Source organism: Lolium rigidum, chromosome 7, assembly GCF_022539505.1.
Source record: "Lolium rigidum isolate FL_2022 chromosome 7, APGP_CSIRO_Lrig_0.1, whole genome shotgun sequence".
In the NCBI taxonomy this organism is placed as follows: domain Eukaryota; kingdom Viridiplantae; phylum Streptophyta; class Magnoliopsida; order Poales; family Poaceae; genus Lolium; species Lolium rigidum.
In genome coordinates, this window is record NC_061514.1 from 181,849,625 (window position 1) to 181,872,246 (window position 22,622).

At 44.4% G+C, this 22,622-nt stretch overlaps 1 protein-coding gene across 1 annotated transcript; it reads right to left on the reverse strand.

Annotated features, from left to right (window-relative positions):
• Window positions 1-7,513: 7,513 nt before the first annotated feature.
• LOC124672345 (STOREKEEPER protein-like) lies at window positions 7,514-11,136 on the reverse strand. Its single transcript, XM_047208587.1, has 2 exons — window positions 9,616-11,136; window positions 7,514-7,832 (listed from the first exon to the last, which is right to left on the reverse strand). The coding sequence occupies exon 1, from the start codon at window positions 11,134-11,136 to the stop codon at window positions 9,646-9,648; it is 1,491 nt and encodes a 496-aa protein (XP_047064543.1). The 3' UTR covers window positions 7,514-7,832; window positions 9,616-9,645.
• Window positions 11,137-22,622: the final 11,486 nt, after the last annotated feature.

Consider the following 22,622-nt stretch of genomic DNA (forward strand, 5'->3'; position numbering starts at 1 on the left):
AACTTCTCCAAATCGAAAAAACCCCAACCGCCGTACGCACGCTACCCTGCCGGCGATGGAGAAGAAGAATGCGCCGGCGGCCGTCGTCTCCGAGCCCGCCGCCTCCGAGCCCGTCGCCTCCGCGCCCGTCGCCTCCGAGCCCGTCGCCTCCGCGCCCGTCGCCTCCGAGCCCGTCGCCGCCGAGCCCGTCGCCGCCGAGGGCGGCGCATCCAAGCGCGGCGCCTCCGTGAACTGGGCCTCTCTCTCGGCTGATGGACCACTTCACAAGATCGGCCAATGCTTACTGGCGAACGAGGAGTACGCCGACACCTACTCTGCTATGAGGCAAGTCTGTAGAAATTGGCGCTCAGGTTTGCCCGAGCCCGACGTGCACTCGGACGAATGGATCATGCTACACCACGCCCTTCCACGCGTCGCTGAGTTCACCTTCCTCCAACTCGGCACATCACGCTACGTCACCATAGATCTATCGGAAGTTCATACAAGGTTCAAATTCCTCCATATCTACCTTTTTATTTTCAATCTTAAACACATCTTAGTGCTGAATGTTATCTTCATCAATATATTTTAGATACTACTTCATCGGCTTTTGCCGTGGTGTCATCGTGCTTGCCCAGAAGAACCCGCCGCACAAGATACGGCTGCTGAACCCACTCACAAAGAAATCGAACACTACGTTTGAGGCGCAGATGCCATCTGTTTTTCTGAAATCAGTCGCTGTTATCAAATCCCCGACTATGGTCTTCGTTGTCGCACATTACCCGCCGGAAATTGGTTGGGTCGATGAGAGCACTCCAACTAAGGATATAAATGAAGATGGGGATTGGGGAGAAGGAAGATTTTTGATCAAGAACCATTGTTTGCGTTGCATTACCCCGTTCAATGGTGAACTGTATGCAGTAGCTGCGGACAATTTTGAGATCGGAAGAATAGTGTGCACAAATGTACAGTTGCAGCAGCGCGCGAGCACTGTCAAGATGGAGACACTAATTTCATTTCCAGAACTTGGACGTCGAAGTTCTACCTTGTGAAGTCGGATGGTGATCTCGCTGCTTGTGTTGTTGGTCAGCGAGGCTTTGGCGGGCAAACCATTGGTGTACCGTGTGGACACTCAGAGCCGCTCTCTCCATCCGGTCAGTAACATTGGCAGTAATGCCTTCTTCGTGAATTATATCCGGTGTATCTCCGTCGACACCAGAGTGTACCCGACACTTCAACCTGGCAGCATCTACTACACGGATTTGGGTTATATCAGAGAGTACTCTCATGATACAAATGCCTGGGATGAGTGGCCACTACGTGTGGATAGAATAGGACTCTACGGTTTGAGAAATGAACACAGGCCATACCGTTTGGAGGATGTATTGGCCTCACACTGCGGACGGAAGGAGTTCAATGAATATTTCCTTGGGGAAATGCACGAATGGAGGGAGGAAGAAATATATGGGGAGGAATGAAGAACAAATTCATTCATCCTGGGGTCCCTATCCTAATCTTCTTGTTGTCCATACATTGCGTGCGTCTTGTATATTTTTCAGTTTATTTTGTCGTTAGCATTAACAACGTTATTGGCTGCTTTTGGCTGTTGTATGCAGTTTATGTATTATACTTAGTTTTCTGATTATGCTGTTGTGAATTTATCATATACTAGCTTCTAGATTTGCTGCCATATTGGGCAAAAAACGAGGGCCAAAAGGCATAAATAACCCCGAGATTTGCTACTAGATTTGCTGCCATATTGAAGAAAGACAGAAATAGAAGCTTCCCTAGATTTGATACTAATTTAGTGAAAAATACGAGAGAGAGAAAAAGGGGAAAAGGTGCTCTTAAAAATGCCAATTTGGGCCGAGAGAGACAAAACCCAGCTCCTGCTCACGTGCAACCAAACGCTTCTCGTCCTGTCCCACGCGGTCCCTTTCTACCAGCCCCACGCGACGCGGCCCCACGCGGCCCCATAGACGACGTGGCGCAACACGTCAGCACAGAACGTCCAAATAGACGGATTCCTTCCGTCTAAGAGCTCCTTCTGCGGGTTTCAGACATAGGCTTGGGGAAAACTGAGGAAAAACTAAGGGGCTGGGGAAAACTGAGTACAACTAACGAAGCGGGGGCACGAAAATAGAAATCCCTAGAACATAACGATAACCACCACGCGATGCTACACTCATTGGTCCGCACACATCGGTATGTATGATTTCCAATAAGTCTGTAGCTCGCTCCATTGTACCAGAAAATGGAGTCTTAGTCATTTTTCCCATTAGACATGCCTCGCATCTGTCAAGTGACTCAAAGTCAAGTGACTCAAAAATTCCATTGGAATGGAGTTTCTTCATGCGCTTCACTCCAATATGACCAAGACGACAGTGCCACATATAAGTGGAATTATCATTCAATTTAATTCGCTTAGCATCAATGTTATGAACATGTGTATCACTACTATCGAGATTTAACAAGAATAAACCATTCATCTCAGGTGCATGGCCATAAAAGACATTACTCATATAAATCGAACAACCATTATTCTCAGACTTAAACGAATAACCGTCTTGCATTAAACAAGTCCAGATATAATGTTCATGCTCAACGCAGGTACCAAATAACAATTATTGAGGTTTAAAACTAATCCCGAAGGTAGATGTAGAGGGAGCGTGCTGACGGCGATCACATCGACCTTGGATCCATTTCCAACGCGCATCGTCACCTCGTCCCTCGCCAGGCTTCTTTTATTCCGCAGTTCCTGTTTCGAGTTACAAATGTGAGCAACCGAACCAGTATCAAATACCCAGGCACTACTACGAGAACCAGTAAGATAGACATCAATAACATGTATATCAAATATACCTTTCTTCTTGATAAGGCCGCTCTTCAGATCAGCCAAGTATTTGGAGCAATTACGCTTCCAGTGCCCCTTCTCCTTGCAGTAATAGCATACAGTATCAGGCTTAGGGCCAGCCTTAGGCTTCTCAGGAGGCGCGACAGCTTTCTTGCCGCCCTTCTTGAAGTTGCCCTTGTTGTTAGGCTTGCCCTGTTTCTTGAAACTGGTGGTCTTGTTGACCATCAACACTTGGTGCTCTTTCTGTATCTCAATCTCAGCAGATTTCAGCATGGAGAAGAGTTCAGGTAACTCGTTGTTCATGTTCTGCATATTGTAGTTCATCACAAAGTTCTTGTAACTAGGTGGCAGTGATTGGAGGACACGATTAATCCCCAGCTTGTTAGGAATCACTATCCCCAAGTCACTGGGTTTCTTCGCATGCCCGGACATAGCGAGCATGTGCTCACTAACGGAGCTGCCCTCTTCCATCATGCAACTGAAGAAGTGTTTCGATGCTTCATAGCATTCCACGGCCGCATGAGTTTCAAATATAGCATTCAGCTCATTGACCAGCTCATACAGATTGTGGTGCTCAAAACGTTTTTGAAGATCGGCTTCCAGACTGCACAGGATGGCACACTGAACTTGAGAGTACCGAATGACCCGAGTCTCGTAAACATTCTTTACGTCCTCAGATACTACAGGAGGTGGTGGGGAACCCAGCGGTGCTTCGAGCACATATTGCAGATTTCCACCACTGAGGAAAATCCTCACATGGCGGAACCAGTCGGTGAAGTTGCTACCGTTGCTCTTAAGCTTTTCTTTCTCTAGGAACTGGTTAAAATTGATGGAGGGGGACGCCATGATCTACAACATATTTGCAAAGAGTTTAGACTAAGTTTATGATAAAATGAGTTCAATTTTAATTCTTAAATTAACTAGGTGAACTCCCACTCAAAACAACATCCCTCGCATTGTCTTAGTGATTACACGAACCAAATCCACTACACCAAGTCCGATCTTCACGAGAAAAGATGTAGCTTCAAAGGCGAACACTCAAAGTGTTCATCATATCATTCATATGACACATGCTCTACCTTTCGGTATCCCGTGTTCCGAGACCATGTCTGTACATGCTAGGCTCGTCAAGGCAACCTTAGTATCCGCGTGTGCAAATCTGGCTTGCACCCGTTGTATGCACATGTAGAGTCTATCACACCCGATCATCACGAGATGGTTCGAAACGACAAGTCTTAGCAACGGTGCATACTAAGGATGAACACTTTATTATCTTGATATTTAGTGAGAGGGATCATCTTATAATGCTACCATCGCGATCTAAGCAAAATAAGATGCATAAAAGGATTAACATCACATGCAATTCATAATGTGTGATACGATATGGCCTTTCTTCTTGTGCTTTTGATCTCCATCTCCAAAGCACGGATATGATCTCCATCATCACCAGCATGGCGTCAAGGTGAGTGGCGCCGCTTCATGGTTGTCCATCACTTATAGCTACTATAACAACTACTTGAAATAAGGCTATTACATGATGAATAGACACGCAGGTCTTTAACAAAAAATAAAAACAACCATTAGGCTCCTGCCGGTTGCCATAATACAACAATGAACATCTCATACATCAAATATAATCATCATCACATCATGGCCATATCACATCACCAAACCCTGCAAAAACAAGTTAGACGCCTCCTATTTTGGTTTGCATATTTTACGTGGTTTAGGGTTTCCGAGTAAGATCCAATCTACCTACGAACATGAACCACAACGGTGATACTAGTGTTGACAATAGAAGTGCAAATTGTAATCTTCACTATGGTGGGAGAGACAGACGCCCGCAAAGCCACTTATGCAATACAAGTTGCATGTCAAGCGTGGAGCAAGTCTCATGAGACGCGGTCATGTAAAGTTAGCTCGGGCCGCTTCATCCCACCATCCCGCAAGATGCAAAGTACACAAACTAAAGCAACAAAAGCATCACCGCCCACAAAACCATTGTGTTCTACTCGTGCAACAGATCTATGCATAGACATGGCTCTGATACCACTGATGGGGTTCGTTGCATAGAAAACAAAAAATTTCCTACCGCAAGACGAATAAATCGAAGATCTAATCTATGGAACACCCAAAATCTAATCTACAAGATCGGAGCAACGAGATTGATGTGAGACTAACCCTCGAAGATTTCCAAAGCCTACGAGATTAGATCTCGTTGTTGGTGTAGACGATCGTCCCCAGTGCTGCAATCCGGCAGCACTCCCGTACTCGGTCGCGCGTACGGTGTCGATGAAGCCCCTTCCTCTCCCCGTTCCAGCGGGCAGCGGAGGTGTGTTAGATCTCCACGGAATCCCAGCAGCACGACGGCGTGGTGGTGGAGGTGGAGAAGAGTTGTTGCAGGGCTTCGCCTAAGCCTGCACAGCGTATGGAGGAGGAAGAGAGGGGGGGCAGCTAGGGTTGGATGAGGGGTGCCTTGGCCGGCCACCCCCTCCCCTCTTTATATAGGTGGGGGGTCGGCCTAGGGTTTCCCCTAGGGCACACCCACCCCCTTGGCCGGCGCATGGGGAGGGGCAAACCCCTCCCCCAAGTGTTCCCCTTTATCTCTAATTTTAAACACTTTAATTTTAGAGATAGATTCTATCTCTAGATTTAAACCATTTAAACTAGAGATAGATCTTATCTCCAAGGGGGGCGGCCTGGGCCCACATGTCATAGTGGGCAGGACCCACCATGCCATGTGGCGCCTATGTGGCCTATCCCGGGGTGGTGGGCCCACTGGTGGCCCTCTAGAACCTTCTAGAAGCTCCGGTCAAAACACCGGACTTTTTCCCGAACCCCGGAAAATGACTTCCCTTATATGAATCTTATTCTCCGGACCATTCCGGACCTCCTCGTGATGTCCTGGATCCCATCCGAGACTCCGAACAAAAACTTCGGACTCCATCTCATATTCCGAATCTACTTATGCGACATCGAACCTTAAGCGCGTCACCCTACGGTTCGCGAACTATGTAGACATGGTCGAGACTCCTCTCCGAGCAATAACCAATAGCGGGATCTGGAGATCCATAATGGCTCCCACATATTCAACGATGACTTTAGTGATCGATTGAACCATTTACATACGATGCCAATTCCCTTTGTCACACGATATTTTACTTGTCCGAGGTTTGATCATCGGTATCTCCATACCTTGTTCAACCTCGTTACCGACAAGTACTCTTTACTCGTACCGCGGTATGTCATCTCTTATGATCCAATCATATGCTTGCAAGCTAATTAGACGACATTCCACCGAGAGGGCCCAGAGAATATCTATCCGTCATCAGGATGGACAAATCTCACTATTGATCCATATGCCTCAACTCACACTTTCCGAATACTTAATCCCATCTTTATAACCACCCATTTACGCAATGGCGTTTGATGTAATCAAAGTACCCTTCCGGTGTAAGTGATTTACATGATCTCATGGTCGAAGGACTAAGGCAACTATGTATCGAAAGCATATAGCAAATTGAACTTAATGACTTGATCTTAGGCTACGCTCATTTGGGTGTGTGTCCATTATATCATTCAACCAATGACATAACCTTGTTATTAATAACATCCAATGTTCATGATCGCGAAACCATGATCATCCATTAATCAACAAGCTAGTTATACAAGAGGCTTACTAGGGACCCCTTGTTGTTTACATAACACACATGTATCAATGTTTCGGTTAATACAATTATAGCATGGTATGCAAACATTTATCATAAACACAAAGATATTATAATAACCACTTTATTATTGCCTCTTGGGCATATCTCCAACAGAAACATGCGATGCGAATTTTGATGAGGACGATGTCTCTCTAAAAGGGCGAAGTGCTTCTTGTGAAAAAGGAGATGCAATTCCCCCGGGGGCCATTGAGATGATGGGTGTTGGTTTCTACCGACCTCAAGAGCTCCCTCCTTTCTGTCCGGGGAAGTACCAAGATCTACTCAAGTAGAGTCATCTACACCACAAGGCCAAGCTTCTTCTAGTGGACAACCAACTGCAAGCCAACTACCACAACAACCTCATGTTCGACAACAACACAACAACCTCCGCAAGCTCATCAACCTCCACCACCAAGTGATCAAGATCAAGATACAAGTTCTTCACCGGGCTCCTCGGGGATGACCGCTCCGGATACTACTTATCTTATGAACCCCGAGTTGCCCGGCGCTCAAGATGATGATGACGATGCTTTTCCAAACAAGTGTGGATACGGATGTTGCCGAATACGTATTCGGAGCAAATGTTACTGCTCGAATACGAATATGGATCGGATGTTTTCTTAATTCAGAGCGGATACAAATATAAGAAAATAATAGATTCATCTCTTATAATGAGCCTATTATAGAACGGTAATGAGCCTATTATGGAACAGTAGAGAGATAAATATAGTGATATAATGCATAGTAGTTCAAGTTGAATAACATAAAAGAACATTTGGCTCATTTGTTAGTTTCTCTAAGTTAGATAATTGGTATATTGGGATCGAATTACTAAAATTGGCTGACATAATCTTATTCAGATACGGATATATCCATTTCCATATCCACATTTGCTTCAAAATTCAATACCACAATTGTATTTGCTTTTTTTTAAACGGATCCGGATATTTACCATATCTATTTCCATAGACATCCAGATTCGGATATTATCACTTCCACTTTTAATTTCTCGAATACAAATGTCGGATAATACGGACTATCCACTATCAGTTTCCACCCCTACTACGAACCATGACATTTTTGACAGTTATAGGATGCTAAGAACTTAAAAGCACTTCACAGGTCCAAAGTGCATAAGCCATCAGTACAAGTAGAATTCTGCACATCAAAATGGGACTGCATACTTGGAATGGTCACTTCGTAGGCATCAAGAGCAAAAGCAAACTTCAATAATCTTGGTCCATAGTCTTCCACGTTCCACAGCAACTTGCCTCTCTTTTTCTCCTCATCTACAATAAACAGGAGCAGATGTATAAGCTTCATACAATCATCAAAAGGAGAAATATTTTTCTTTGGACTCGTTGTGATATTGCAACTACAGAAGACAAATAGATGCTTTCTTTAACAGAGGATATGGATACTAAGCACTGTATATGGTTGGAACGAACACATGAAGTAGCATTTTCAGCCATAAAGAGCACAAAGTACCAATGCTAAGTAGCATTAAGCACATGAAGTAACTTCAGTTTCAGATCTACAGGGACATAAATAACTGTACCAAAATGTAAAACTTAAACCAACACTCAACAATCATGTTTAACTGGGACAAAACGTCACTTCCTTACAGTTACTTATCGCTAATTAGTCGATACAAGTGTCTCCTCTAAGCTCTCGAATTCTAAGCCTCTCAATTTCCATTTTCTTTTATAACTAATGTAAATAAGAACCATAAGTAAGATAAAAATGAAACTAATCGAAAATACTTCCTAATTAAGCTAAGATGAATTTGCAAGTTAAATCAAACTAAAGGTGCTTCCTTAGAACATAGTTCCATGCTTGCTTATACAGTTACACATAAATAGCATCCTTGCTAGTCAGATGTTGCAAATTAAATCAACAGGGAAAAAATGTGGCAAATCATCAGGAAACAAATATGGCAAAACATCTAACCGAAGCTAGATATCGCAGTAAACTCCAGATATTCTTGAATCAATTTGGCATGTGACCAATAGACACATACCTAGTTAACTGAAGGTGAACACATATGATATTTTCTTTAACATAGGAATGAACTCCTTTGCAACATCTGGAGACGGTAATCATAACATAAACCAATGATTAAGAGTTACGACTGATCTAGTCACTACTAGGGTGTCGACTCGACTCATGAGGGTGGTGGATCGACTTGAATCACAGGGGACACGGGGCACGGGGGGTCGACCAGTCAACTAATCGTCAACTATTATTGGCCAGCCTAGGTTTTTGGGTCGAATGACTCACAAAAAGGCCCACTTGTCAGGTTTGCCTAAAGATTAGGCAGGCCATTGTCACCACTCCTGGAGGTGTTGCTCTGCTCCACTCTCATGCCTTCGAACTCCATTGCAGTATACTACTATTACAAGTTGAGCACTACTATGGTATTGTGTAGCAGCTACTCTCTATTACAAGTCACCAAGCACTAGTCACAACTAGTCTATGAATCAGTACCCTGGGGACTCGGTTCGACTCGTTGACTTGTGATCATTGGCATAAACCCAACAACTAGAGATGCAAGTCTCTACCAACAGCATAAGCTGAAATCTGATCAATAGCTAACATACCAGATTATAACAGGAGCACAAATCGCATCAACCTAACCAATTCAATCTCCTAGTGAACACTTACTGCACTTTAACTTACTATACAAATAATCTACTGAAACAGCAAATGAGTATTTAAATGACGTGAAACCGCATCTCAATATATAGGAGCATAAGTCATGAGATGCATCACCCATCTCATCTCCTTCGTCCTTGTTTACTTTCTACAAATTAACAACCCCTCACTACCTGCACAAAATTATGCCCAACCAAACTTCTAAAGTTGGGTGGAAAATTTTGATTGGAGATATTAAAAGCCAGACTTAATTGTAGTACACTGCATAGAAGTAGAATAGTTTAATTGCTTCAAATTTCCAAAGTGACATTCAGATTTTGTAAAACACACTAGCTCAGTTCACATTAGGTAATCCTATGATTCCGCATATATCATCACAAGAAAACATAGTAACACAAGTTAAGAAGAGAGGTATACCATATAAATGGGTTGACAACACCAAAGGGTTTAGTCCAGCAATCCTATGAATATGTTGGTCACCTCCTTCTTAGTGTCGGCTCGGCGAATCTCCGTCTTCATCTCAATTACTCTTTGTTTCTTGATCTTGGATTCCAAAGCACAAGCCTTCTCGTCAGCAATGAACTCAAATGCTCTTTTCAGTGTCTCCCCACATGGATGCTGGGCCTGGATGCTCTCCACATAAGAGGCAAGGTTGGGGTACAAATTCTGTAATTGATCGAACTCTCTTCGCATGTTTTTCACATTAGGATCTATATCCATTTTGTCTTCATGACTCTCCCCATTTTGAGTGACCGCCGTGGCCTCCTTTGGTCCAAGGCTATCCGCATCTCCATCCTTTTCCTCTTTGTCAGACTTACCACTCTTGGTCCTAACCAACGTGCTGCCGTTTTGAGTGGCAGTATTGGTGGTCTCCTTTGTTTTTGCATCGCCTTCTAAGTCCTCCTTATGATTTCCCCGTTTCTTACTCTTAACAGGAGTATCAGTATTGGCAGCCTTGTTTGATAACCTGCCCTTGGAAGCTCCATCTAGCTTCTCTTTGGTGGCCAGCTCCTTATTACTCTCAGTGACAGTTCCGACATTTTCATTCACGGTGCTGGTGGCTTCCTTTGCTGTACCACCCTTTTTGTCTTTGTTAGTCTGCCCCTTGTTGCTAACCGAGGTAGCAGCATCATTTTGAGATATGGGGGCTGCAGCAACCTCCTTAGCACTTTTTCCCCAGACTGCCTCCGAGAGGTTGAACTTGCGGAGGTCATCATCATTATCTGGCAGGGTGCCTGTAGTCGCCGCTTTGTCATGTCGCTGCTTAAGATGCCGCACCTTCTCATACATTTCAGTCTTGGTACAGGTCTTTCTTTCAAGGCTGTCACCAACAGCAGCAATAAGTTGAACAGCACTAGGCTGTGTGCCATTAGCCTTGGTGTGGCTGACAAGAGCTTCCAGGACCTTGATCTCGTCCTCAATTGTCCAGCGTCTTCCTGCGGTCTTGGACGGGGAGCGATCCGGCACAGCCTTTTCCTTGCGCTTCTTACCCTTGCTGGTGGAATTGGGCGGCTTGCGAGACAGAGGAGCCGCATCGGCCTTGGCTTTCTTCGGCTTGACACCAGACGGAATGGACTCAGCGGCCTGCCTCTTCTTCCCGGACTTCCTTGCCGGCTTGGTCTGGACGGGCTCCGGGCTATCCGAGGAGCTGCCGTCCCCCTCATCGGCGTCAGATTCCAAGGGCTTGCCGGGGGAGCGGGCGGCCTGACGGAACTGGTAGGCACCGGCGTCGGTTTCCGAGTCGTCGGACTCCTCCTCGCCTCCGTCCGATGAATCGGCGTCGGCCGCGGCGGTGGAAAGGGATTTAGGGTTTTCTGGGGCCTTTTGGGCTGCGGGGCTGGCTTCCTCCTCATCGTCTTGGTCGGAGCTGGACTCCTCGCGCGGAGGCGTCGGCGGTGGCGGCGACGGCGACGGCACGCGGCCCTTCTTGCGGGCCATCCTCGCAGTCGCCGCTAGGGTTCTGGGGGTCGGGAGCAGGAACGGCAGTGAGGCGAGAGGAATGGTCCAGTCCAGGCCGGGGCAGCGGAATGGGTGTGGGGTAGCCCTAGCCCGTTTGGTAAGCGCCGCTGTTCTGCTTGGCCTCGTTCCGTTAGGGCATCGGCGGGACCCATCCTGCCCCCGCGTCCGAATGGGTTCACCCGGATAAATCCGCGGTCCAACGTGACCCCGCATCGCAAATGCGGATGGCCGCGGTGTTCGGGAAGACGCAAACTCGGTTCAAATCTGGGCTAGTTTTGCGTGGCCACGGATGGCACGTGGCGTCCGGTCACGTCCGCCTGTTCTCCCTTGGGCCCAACTGTCAGTGAGGGCGGACGTCATATTAAATGTGGACTGGGAGGAATCTGTCCTTGTCCAGTCCACTCCCCACACCACTCGACGATTTCGCACGCACGCGCAACCGCCGCCATGGCCCCAAAGAGGGTTTTTGCTCCCGGCGCCAATGTCAACACCCGGATTTTTAAGTCCAGATGACTATTATGCCATACATCGCAATCCCAGGAAGATTGTTTTTGCGAGACATAATACGTTCATATCACGGCACATCATTCATTACAACACCATAATTGTCTTACATAAAAAGGATCACATGATCCAGTCTCATTACAACACTTGATACAAGGATCAAATACATAACACAATAGCGGGAATACGTAGTAGGGGTCCATCTGCTACACAGGCAACTTTTTGACGTTAGGAGTAGTCCTAGTTATCGTAGATGTCCTGCTGTCCATCATCCTGGTACTGGGGTTCCTCTTCATAGTCTGGCCATTTGAATAGCTAGGGACAAAGCCATGAGTACTTTAAAGTACTCGCAAACTAATACTAGTGTAAGCACTGTCAACTATATCAATGGAATCCTAAGCTCTAGGTTCATTTGCATAAAGACAATTTTATTTCATAAGCATTTAGTAAACAAGACTCTTCATTTGCCTAACTTAACTCAAGTGGGAACATTAGTGTCATTCCCACAACTCGGTTGTGCTTCAAATCAAATTCACCTTTCTAGTTCAATTCACAAGTCACCAGTCACATGTACCCTTTTTGAAAAGTTCTGATGACGGAACAGTATGGCCTTTCCAACTGTCCATGACCGCGGACACTGCTATTCGAATAGGTTTACACTCTGAAGAGCTCGTACACTTGTGCCACAATAATTGCAATAATCTGTCAGGGGTAACTGGCCCTGATTTATCACACTCAGTGTGCGGACCACCAATCATAATCTTTCATTTACATACCCTAGTATAGGCACCTCTCCCCATGAGCTTGGCCTCCCAGCGATAGCAAACCGCCAACCTGGGAACTGCACAGGGCTTGGGTAGGACATTCACCTCATTTCACGTCATTTCACTTTCAACGGAGGCAGCCTCGGCATAACCCCTATGACGCTTGTTCAGAGGGAACCCATACTAAAGTACATAAGTTTCCAGTTAAGCCTTACCCAGATTCAGGTATTGTGGGGGTACTTAAGAATTGGAATGGTATCGCATCCGAACCCAACCATCAGTTTTTGGTAAAATTCACCAAGTCATTCACAAGTCATATTCACTTTCAAAAGCTTTCAATAGAATGACTCATCATTCCAAGGTTATCAAAGTCATTTGATTCACATGTTTCCCATCTAGAGTAAACCAATTTTAGTTGAGCACTAGCAACTAGTCATGAAGGGTGCTAACTAACTTGTAGCTCTCTAAGCTAACTTTGAAACTCTTGCACTACTTCATATCTAGACCAAAGTGAGCTATGAACAAAATAAACTTTGATAAACCAAAGTAAAGCTTGTAAGAATAAAACTTGGGATTAGATCCTTAAAAAATAATAGTGCAATCATGCCTTGCTATAGTAGAGCTTTGCATTAGGGTAGCTTGGTAATAGCTTGCAATAATATAGCTTGCCTTGATTGGTGTAGTGATCAAAGTTCTCTTCTTCTTCTTGGTATAATCCCTCCTCCTCCTGGTAGTCCTCGGTACCAGCGTCTATAAACGGATACGAGGTATACAATCACCACACAAGCTTAAGTACTAGACTTAACACACAATTGGGTCACACAAGCCTTCATATCCTCACAACAATAATCACTAGGGGGTTGGCTTTGTGCTTAAGAAAATTTGTAAGAGAAATAATTTCCTCTCATTGAATCTTATTAAGATTTAATCTCCTCAAATAATAAAGTATGAACACATGTTGACCAAGGTCAACACTTCATAATTATCATTTGGGAAAATGATTTAAATGAGGTATTACACCTCATGCAATTTAACACTAACATGGTAACAATTTAATATCACCAAATAATACAATGGGAGATTATATAGACCAAGGTCATTACCTCATGTTGAATTACTTGAGACAAAGATTTAAATGAGAGGAAACCTCTCATACCATTTAACATTTAATTTTGGGTAATTTAAATGGACTATAAATGGCCATATAGCCATTATTTTGCTCTAGCCCATGATCATCTGAAGCAACCATGTCATATTTTTACATAATCAATTAGACAATATGAAATGTGATTTATGAGAGTTGGAATCAGCTCAAAATCACTTATGGTTGATTTTTAATAATTGTTTGAATTTGAAAAAGGCTCTTCCTTGTTATTTTCGCTGCACGAGTTCTACAATGAATATAAAGTTGAAACCAATGTAGTTAGTTAGAGATTTTCTCAAGCTTTCCAAAGATATCAAGTTCACAAAATTTCGCTCAGTAGATTTGAAGTTATTAAATTTGGAAATTGGCACCAGTAAAGAATTTGTGTTAAAATTAAATTCAACGAATTCAAATTCGTGGGCTGCGCGGGAAAACCTACTGGGCCGGCCCAGCTATGCTTCAGCGCGCAGCGGGCCAACTGACACCGGGTCCCACTTGTCAGCGGCTATCTCAACCCAAAACGGTACGCAGCGATGCGAGCCGTCGGATTAAAAGGATGATCGACGGCTGAGGGTCGTCACCTTCCTCGACAGGGCTCACCGGAGAGCAAACCCTACCGGCGGCCAGGGGGTTGCGATAGGAGGCTGATACGTCTCAAACGTATCTATAATTTCTTATGTTCCATGCTACTTTTATGATGATACTCACATGTTTTATACACACTTTATGTCATATTTACGCATTTTCCGGCACTAACCTATTAACGAGATGCCGAAGATCCAGTTGCTGTTTTCTGCTGTTTTTGGTTTCAGAAATCCTACAAAGGAAATATTCTCGGAATCGGACGAAATCAACGCCCAATATCCTATTTTTCCCGGAAGCTTCCAGAGCACCGAAGAGGGGCCAGAGAGGAGCCAGGGGGGCCTCACCCCACAAGGCGGCGCGGCCAAGGGGGGGGCGCCCCCCTATGGTGTGGCTCCACCAGGGCCCTTCCGACTCCGCCTCTTCGCCCATATAAGCCTTCGCGACCTAAAACTTCGAGACCGATAAGCCACGATACGAGAAAAGTTCCAGAGCCGCCGCCATCGCGAAACTCCGTTTCGGGGGACAGAAGTCTCTGTTCCGGCACGCCGCCGGGACGGGGAATTGCCCACGGAAGGCATGTCCATCGACACCACCGCCATCTTCATCGACGCTGTTGTCTTCCATGATGAGGAGGGAGTAGTTCTCCCCCGAGGCTGAGGGCTCTACCGTAGCTATGTGGTTCATCTCTCTCTTTGTGATCTAGTTGAATATCATCTATGTGCTACTCTAGTGATGTTATTAAAGTAGTCTATTCCTCCTTCATGATGTAATGTTGACAGTGTGTGCATCATGTAGTACTTAGCATCGGTTATGATTGTAATCTCTTGTAGATTATGGAGTTAACTATTACTATGATAGTATTGACACTACTAGGAAAAGGCCTATAGATGAAAATAGTACTACCGGCGCACCAGCAAATCCATGCGCCGGTGGCAAAATACCGCTGGCGAGCCATGTTAGGCCGCGCCGGCGAAGAACCTATACTGCCGGCGCACAAGCAAATTTAGTGCGCCGGGAATAAAATTCGAAGAATTCTGGCCGGAAACAAAAAATCTGGGCACCAGCGCACCACCATAGAGGTGCGCCGGGGGTAAGGTGCCTAGATTTTTCTCTCCACCCCCCCCGGGAATCGCCTTTTCAGTTTTCGAAAAAATAAAAGAAAATGATAGAAAATTCAAAAAATAAAATCCTTTGAACTGCCCATGTATTATGTAATCTAGCTTTAAAAAAAATTTGAAAAAATGAATTTCGATATATTATGCAAAATGGCGTCATCTTTCGGTAAAACGGGATTTCTGGTTGCATACGACCTCCGATGAAAAACTTTTTTATATTAAAATCTATCTACGCGAAATTTCCTATCCGAATTCAACCGCCTACGGCCGTTTACCGATTTTTTTGATTCCCAAAATTCGAAAAGGAAAACAGAGTTTTTTGAGGTTTTAGATTTGGATGAAAAAAAAATAAAAAGTACCCCCGGCGCACCACCATACTAGGTGCGCCGGCAGTAACCTCTACTATATAGGCGCAGACTAGCCTCCTCCTCCTCTTCCACTTCTCCTCCTCCTCTCCTCCTCCTCCTCCTCTTCTCCTTCCTCCTTTTCTCCTCCTTGACGGGCTCCTCCTCCTCCTCCGACGACGACGACGACCTCCTCCGGCGACCTCAACCTCGGGCCTCCTCCGGCGACCTCAACCCCGGGCCTCCTCCGGCAACATCAACCTCGGGCCTCCTCCTCCTCAACCTCGGGCCTCCTCCTCCTCCACCTCCCTCCTCCTACTCCGGTGACATCCTCCTCCGGTGATATCCTCCTCCTCCTCCTCATACTCCACCTCCGGTCACCTCCTCATACTCCACCTCCGGTCACCTCCTCCTCCACCACCACCTCCGGCCTCCTACACCTCCTCCTACACCTCCTCCTACTCCTACCTCGGCGCAACAACGACAGGCCCACATTCATGGTTTTCGAGGACGAACCCGAGCTAGATCTAGATCGAGATCTAGATCTAGATCGGCCTTTTTTAAAAAAATTGAAAAATCATACCGCCGGCGCACCTGGCCTTGTTCGCCGGGGATAATTCATGTTACTGCTGGCGCACCAGCTGGTGAGCCGGCGGTAACTCATTATCACCGGCCTATTCCCACCGGCGGGCTCTGGTGCGCCGGCAATAGCCGTTTTTGGTGCGCCGGGAATAAGGCTTTTCCTTGTAGTGTGATGCGATCTATTCCCCCTTTCATAGCCTGACAGTGACAGTGTGCATGCTATGTTAGTACTCGGTATAATTGCAATTGTCTATTATGCACTCTAAGGTTACTTAAATATGAACACCGAATGTTGTGGAGCTTGTTAACTCCGGCTTGAGGGAGCTCTTGTAGCCCTACACAATGAATGGTGTTTGTCATCCAACAAGAGAGTGTAGAGAAAGTAGCATTTATCTATTCAGTTATGTGATCAATGTTGAGACTGTCCACTAGTGAAAGTATGATCCCTAGGCCTTGTTTCTAAGCATTGAAACACCGTTTCCATCAAGTTCTGTTGCATGTTTACTCGCTGCCATATTTTATTCAGATTGTTATTACCACTCATATTCATCCATATCACTTGCATTTTACTATCTCTTCGCCGAACTAGTGCACCTATACATCTGACAAGTGTATTAGGTGTGTTGGGGACACAAGAGACTTCTTGTATCGTAATTGCAGGGTTGCTTGAGAGGGATATCTTTGACCTCTACCTCCCTGAGTTCGATAAACCTTGGGTGATTCACTTAAGGGAAACTTGCTGTTGTTCTACAAATCTCTGCTCTTGGAGGCCCAACACTGTCTACAGGAATAGAAGCGTGCGTAGACATTAAGCTATTTTCTGGCGCCGTTGCCGGGGAGGTAAGGTAAAAGGTATTTACATCCTCCGACTACTAAGCTATTTGCTAGCATTGTTGCCGGTGTGTGAGTGCTCGAAGCTATTTCCTTTAGATCCTGCAATTGCATCTTTTTGTTTCTTGTTTTTATTTTTCACTAGTTAGGCATAATGGAAAACAACAAAAATATTAGAGATCTTTAGAGTATTTATCTTGAGTTAGGACATGAGGTGTTTGAAGAGAAAATTAAAAAACCCATGGAACTTTGTTTGCAAAATAGCAATGTTATTAGCATGAACTCTTTGAACACTATTATTGCTAATGCTATGGAAGAATTTAAGCTTGGGGAAGCTGTTTTTCATGAGCATGATATTTTTAGTCCCCCAAGCATGGAGGAGAAAATTTACTTTGATGATACTTTGCCTCCCATTTATGATGATTATAATGATAGTGGTATTTTGGTGCCACCTACTATGGAGGATAAAGTTTATTATGATTACAATATGCCTTCTACATTTGATGATTATGGTGATGAGAATAATAATGATAGCTACTTTGTTGAATTTGCTCCCACTACAATTAATAAGAATGACTATGCTTATGATGGGAGTAGGAATTATTTTATGCATCAAACTCATGATAAGAATGCTTTATGTGATAGTTATATTGTTGAGTTTGTTCATGATGCTACTGGAAATTATTATGAGAGAGGAAAATATGGTTGTATAAATTTTCATGGTACTAAAACACCTCTCTATATGCTGAAAATTTTGAAGTTACTTGTGTTTTATCTTCCTATGCTTGTCACTTTGTTCTACATGAATTTATTTGTGTACAAGATTCCTATGCATAGGAAGTGGGTTAGACTTAAATGAGTTTTGAACTTGCTTTTGATGCTCTCTTTTGCTTCAACTCTTATTTCTTGCGAGTGCATCATTAAAATTGCTGAGCCCATCTTAATGGCTATAAAGAAAGCACTTCTTGGGAGATAACCCATGTTTTTATTTTGCTACTGCTTTGTTGTGTCTTGGAAGTTGTTACTACTGTAGCAACCTCTTCTTATCTTTATTTTATTGCATTGTTGTGCCAAGTAAAGTCTTTGATAGTAAGGTTGATACTAGATTTGGATTACTGCGCAGAAACAGATTTCTTGCTGTCACAAAATTTAGCAGCCCCGTATGTAGGTAACTCAGAAAAATCTGCCAATTTACGTGCGTGATCCTCAGATATTTAAGCAACTTTCATTCAATTTGAGCATTTTCATCTGAGAAAGTTAAGTGCCCCAGAAAAATTCGTCTTTACGGACTGTTCTGTTTTGACAGATTCTGCCTTTTATTTCGCATTGCCTGTTTTGCTGTTTTGCTATGTTTGATGGATTTCTTTGTTCCATTAACTTTCAGTAGCTTTGTGCAATGTCCAGAAGTGTTAAGAATGATTATGTCACCTCTGAATATATGAATTTTTGATTATGCACTAACCCTTTAATGAGTTTGTTTTAAGTTTGGTGTGGAGGAAGTTTTCAAGGGTCAAGAGAGGAGGATGATACAATATGATCAAGAAGAGTGAAAAGTCTAAGCTTGGGGATGCCCCCGTGGTTCATCCCTGCACATTTCAAGAAGACTCAAGCATCTAAGCTTGGGGATGCCCAAGGCATCCCCTTCTTCATCGACAACTTATCAGGTCACCTCTAGTGAAACTATATTTTTTTTTCCGTCACATCTTATGTGCTTTACTTGGAGCGTCTGTGTGCTTTTATTTTTCGTTTTGTTATTTTCATTCTCTGAATAAATTCATGCTTGTGTGGGAGAGAGACACGCTCCGCTCGTTCATATGAACACTGGTGTTCTTAGCTTTACTTTTAATGTTCATGGTGAAGGTTGAAACTGCTTCGTTCATTGTTATATGGTTGGAAACAGAAAATGCTTCATGTGGTAATTGGTATAATGTCTTGAATAATTTGATACTTGGCAATTGTTGTGCTCATATAAGATCATGTTTAAGCTCTTGCATCATGTACTTTGTACCTATTAATGAAGAACTACCATAGAGCTTGTTGAAATTTGGTTTGCATGATTGGTCTCTCTAGAGTCTAGATATTTTCTGGTGAGGTGTTTAAACAACAAGGAAGACAGTGTAGAGTCTTATAATGCTTGCAATATGTTCTTATGTAAGTTTTGCTGTACCGGTTTATACTTGAGTTTGCTCCAAACAACCTTGCTAGCCTAGCCTTGTATTGAGAGGGATTACTTCTCGTGCATCCAAATCCTTGAGCCAAAAACTATGCCATTTGTGTCCACCATACCTACCTACTACATGGTATTTCTCTGCCATTCCAAAGTAAATTACTTGAGTGCTACCTTTAAAATTTCATTCCTTGTCTTTGCAATATATAGCTCGTGGGAAAATAGCCTTAAAAACTATTGTGGTAAAGAATATGTAACTTATGTATCTTATTTCTTATAAGTTGCTTGTTGAGCGGTAACTATGTTTCTGGGGACGCCATCAACTATTACACCTTGTTGAATATCATGTGAGTTTCTATGCATGTTCGTCTTGTCTAAAGTAAGGGTGATTTATCATGATCAAACGGTTTGAGTATGCATATTGTTAGAGAAGAACATTGGGCCGCTAACTAAAGCCATGAACCATGGTGGAAGTTTCAGTTTGGACATCAATCCTCAATCTCTTATGAGAATATTATCTGTTGTTGAATGCTTATGCATTAAAGAGGAGTCCATTATCTGTTTTCTATGTTGTCCCGGTATGGATGTCTAAGTTGAGAATAATCAAAAGCGAGAAATCCAATGCGAACTTTCTCCTTAGACCTTTGTACAAGCGGCATATAGGTACCCCTTTGTGACACTTGGTTGAAATATATGTTATGCAATGATAATCCATGAAAATCCAAGCTAATTAGGACAAGGTGCGGGCACTATTGGTATACTATGCATGAGGCTTGCAACTTATAGGATATCTTATACATAACACATATGCTTTATTACTACCGTTGACAAAATTGTTTCTTGTTTTCAAAATAAAAGCTCTAGCACAAAAATAGTAATCCATGCTTCCCTCTGCGAAGGGCCATTCTTCTATTTTTATGTTCAGTCAGTTTACCTACTTCTTTCTATCTTAGAAGCAAACACTTGTGTTAACTGTGCATTGATTCCTACATACTTGCTTATTTGCATTCATCATATTACTTTGTGTTGACAATTATCCATGAGATATGCATGTTGAAAGTTGAAAGCAACTGCTGAAACTTATACCTTCCTTTGTGTTGCTTCAATGCCTTTACTTTGAATTTATTGCTTTATGAGTTAACTCTTATGCAAGACTTATTAATGCTTGTCTTGAAAGTACTATTCATGAAAAGTCTTTGCTATATGATTCAGTTGTTTATTCATTGTCTTTACCATTGCTTCGAATCGCTGCATTCATCTCATATGCTTTACAATAGTATTGATCAAGATTATGATAGCATGTCACTTCAGAAATTATCCATGTTATCGTTTACCTACTCGAGGGCGAGTAGGAACTAAGCTTGGGGATGCTTGATACGTCTCAAACGTATCTATAATTTCTTATGTTCCATGCTACTTTTATGATGATACTCACATGTTTTATACACACTTTATGTCATATTTACGCATTTTCCGGCACTAACCTATTAACGAGATGCCGAAGAGCCGATTCGTTGTTTTCGTTGTTTTTGGTTTCAGAAATCCTACAAAGGAAATATTCTCGGAATCGGACGAAATCAACGCCCAATATCTTATTTTTCCCGGAAGCTTCCAGAGCACCGAAGAGGGGCCAGAGAGGAGCCAGGGGGGCCCCACCCCACAAGGCGGCGCGGCCAAGGGGGGGGCCTATGGTGTGGCTCCACCAGGGCCCTTCCGACTCCGCCTCTTCGCCCATATAAGCCTTCGTGACCTAAAACTTCGAGACCGATAAGCCACGATACGAGAAAAGTTCCAGAGCCGCCGCCATCATGAAACTCCGTTTCGGGGGACAGAAGTCTCTGTTCCGGCACGCCACCGGACGGGGAATTGCCCCCGGAAGGCATCTCCATCGACACCACCGCCATCTTCATCGACGCTGTTGTCTTCCATGATGAGGAGGGAGTAGTTCTCCCCCGAGGCTGAGGGCTCTACCGTAGCTATGTGGTTCATCTCTCTCTTTGTGATCTAGTTGAATATCATCTATGTGCTACTCTAGTGATGTTATGAAAGTAGTCTATTCCTCCTTCATGATGTAATGTTGACAGTGTGTGCATCATGTAGTACTTGGCATAGGTTATGATTGTAATCTCTTGTAGATTATGGAGTTAACTATTACTATGATAGTATTGATGCGATCTATTCCCCCTTTCATAGCCTGACGGTGACAGTGTGCATGCTATGTTAGTACTCGGTATAATTGCAATGGTCTATTATGCACTCTAAGGTTACTTAAATATGAACACCAAATGTTGTGGAGCTTGTTAACTCCGGCTTGAGGGAGCTCTTGTAGCCCTACACAATGAATGGTGTTTGTCATCCAACAAGAGAGTGTAGAGAAAGTAGCATTTATCTATTCAGTTATGTGATCAATGTTGAGAGTGTCCACTAGTGAAAGTATGATCCCTATGCCTTGTTTCTAAGCATTGAAACACCGTTTCCATCAAGTTTTGTTGCATGTTTACTCGCTGCCATATTTTATTCAGATTGTTATTACCACTCATATTCATCCATATCACTTGCATTTTACTATCTCTTCGTCGAACTAGTGCACCTATACATCTGACAAGTGTATTAGGTGTGTTGGGGACACAAGAGACTTCTTGTATCGTAATTGAAGGGTTGCTTGAGAGGGATATCTTTGACCTCTACCTCCCTGAGTTCGATAAACCTTGGGTGATTAACTTAAGGGAAACTTGCTGCTGTTCTACGAACCTGTGCTCTTGGAGGCCCAACACTGTCTACAGGAATAGAAGCGTGCGTAGACATCAGAGGCTTACCGGCGTCTAGCAAGTCCGGCGAGGCGGGCAAACGGCGGCGGAGATGCTGACGAGTCGAGGGAGGATCGCAGGAGGTGCGGAGGTAGACGAAATCGCCGTCTCGCTCTAGCTACTGCCGCGGCGGTTCCGACCAAATTCCGGCGGCTGAGGGTGTAATCGGCGAGGTGAGGTAGTCAGGGAGGCTCAGGAGGGAGAGGACAAGCAGGTGGTGTGAAGAAATCGTCCAGGGGCAGCCTCCTTTTATAGCGGCGAGAGGTGACCGAGGGGCGCGGGGCAGGTCCATGGTGACGACGGGGCTAGAGGTCATGCGGGGCCAGGGAGTGGGCGCGTCATGTTGGCGACGTCGAGGCGGTCACGACGCGTGTCATGGCGCTGAAAACGGAGGACGGGGGCGTGCTATGACTTTGGTGTACCGGGGGTACGGTGGCGGACGGTCGTCGACGATGTCGTAGTCTACAGGGCACGGGCGAGCCAGTGAGGTTGTCTTGGAGGTTGGTAGCATCGTGGCGGAGCTGTGGGCGAGAGGAGAGGTCGCGAGGTGGTCAGAGTCAGCGGGGCGAGCTAGTGGACTGGCGTGTCCAGAGCGCGTCCGTGCACGCTCTGGCATGTCCTG

Coding starts and splice junctions, on each gene's coding strand:
- LOC124672345 (XM_047208587.1), bottom strand. CDS start 11,136: ATGGCCCGCAAGAAGGGCCGCGTGCCGTCGCCGTCGCCGCCACCGCCG.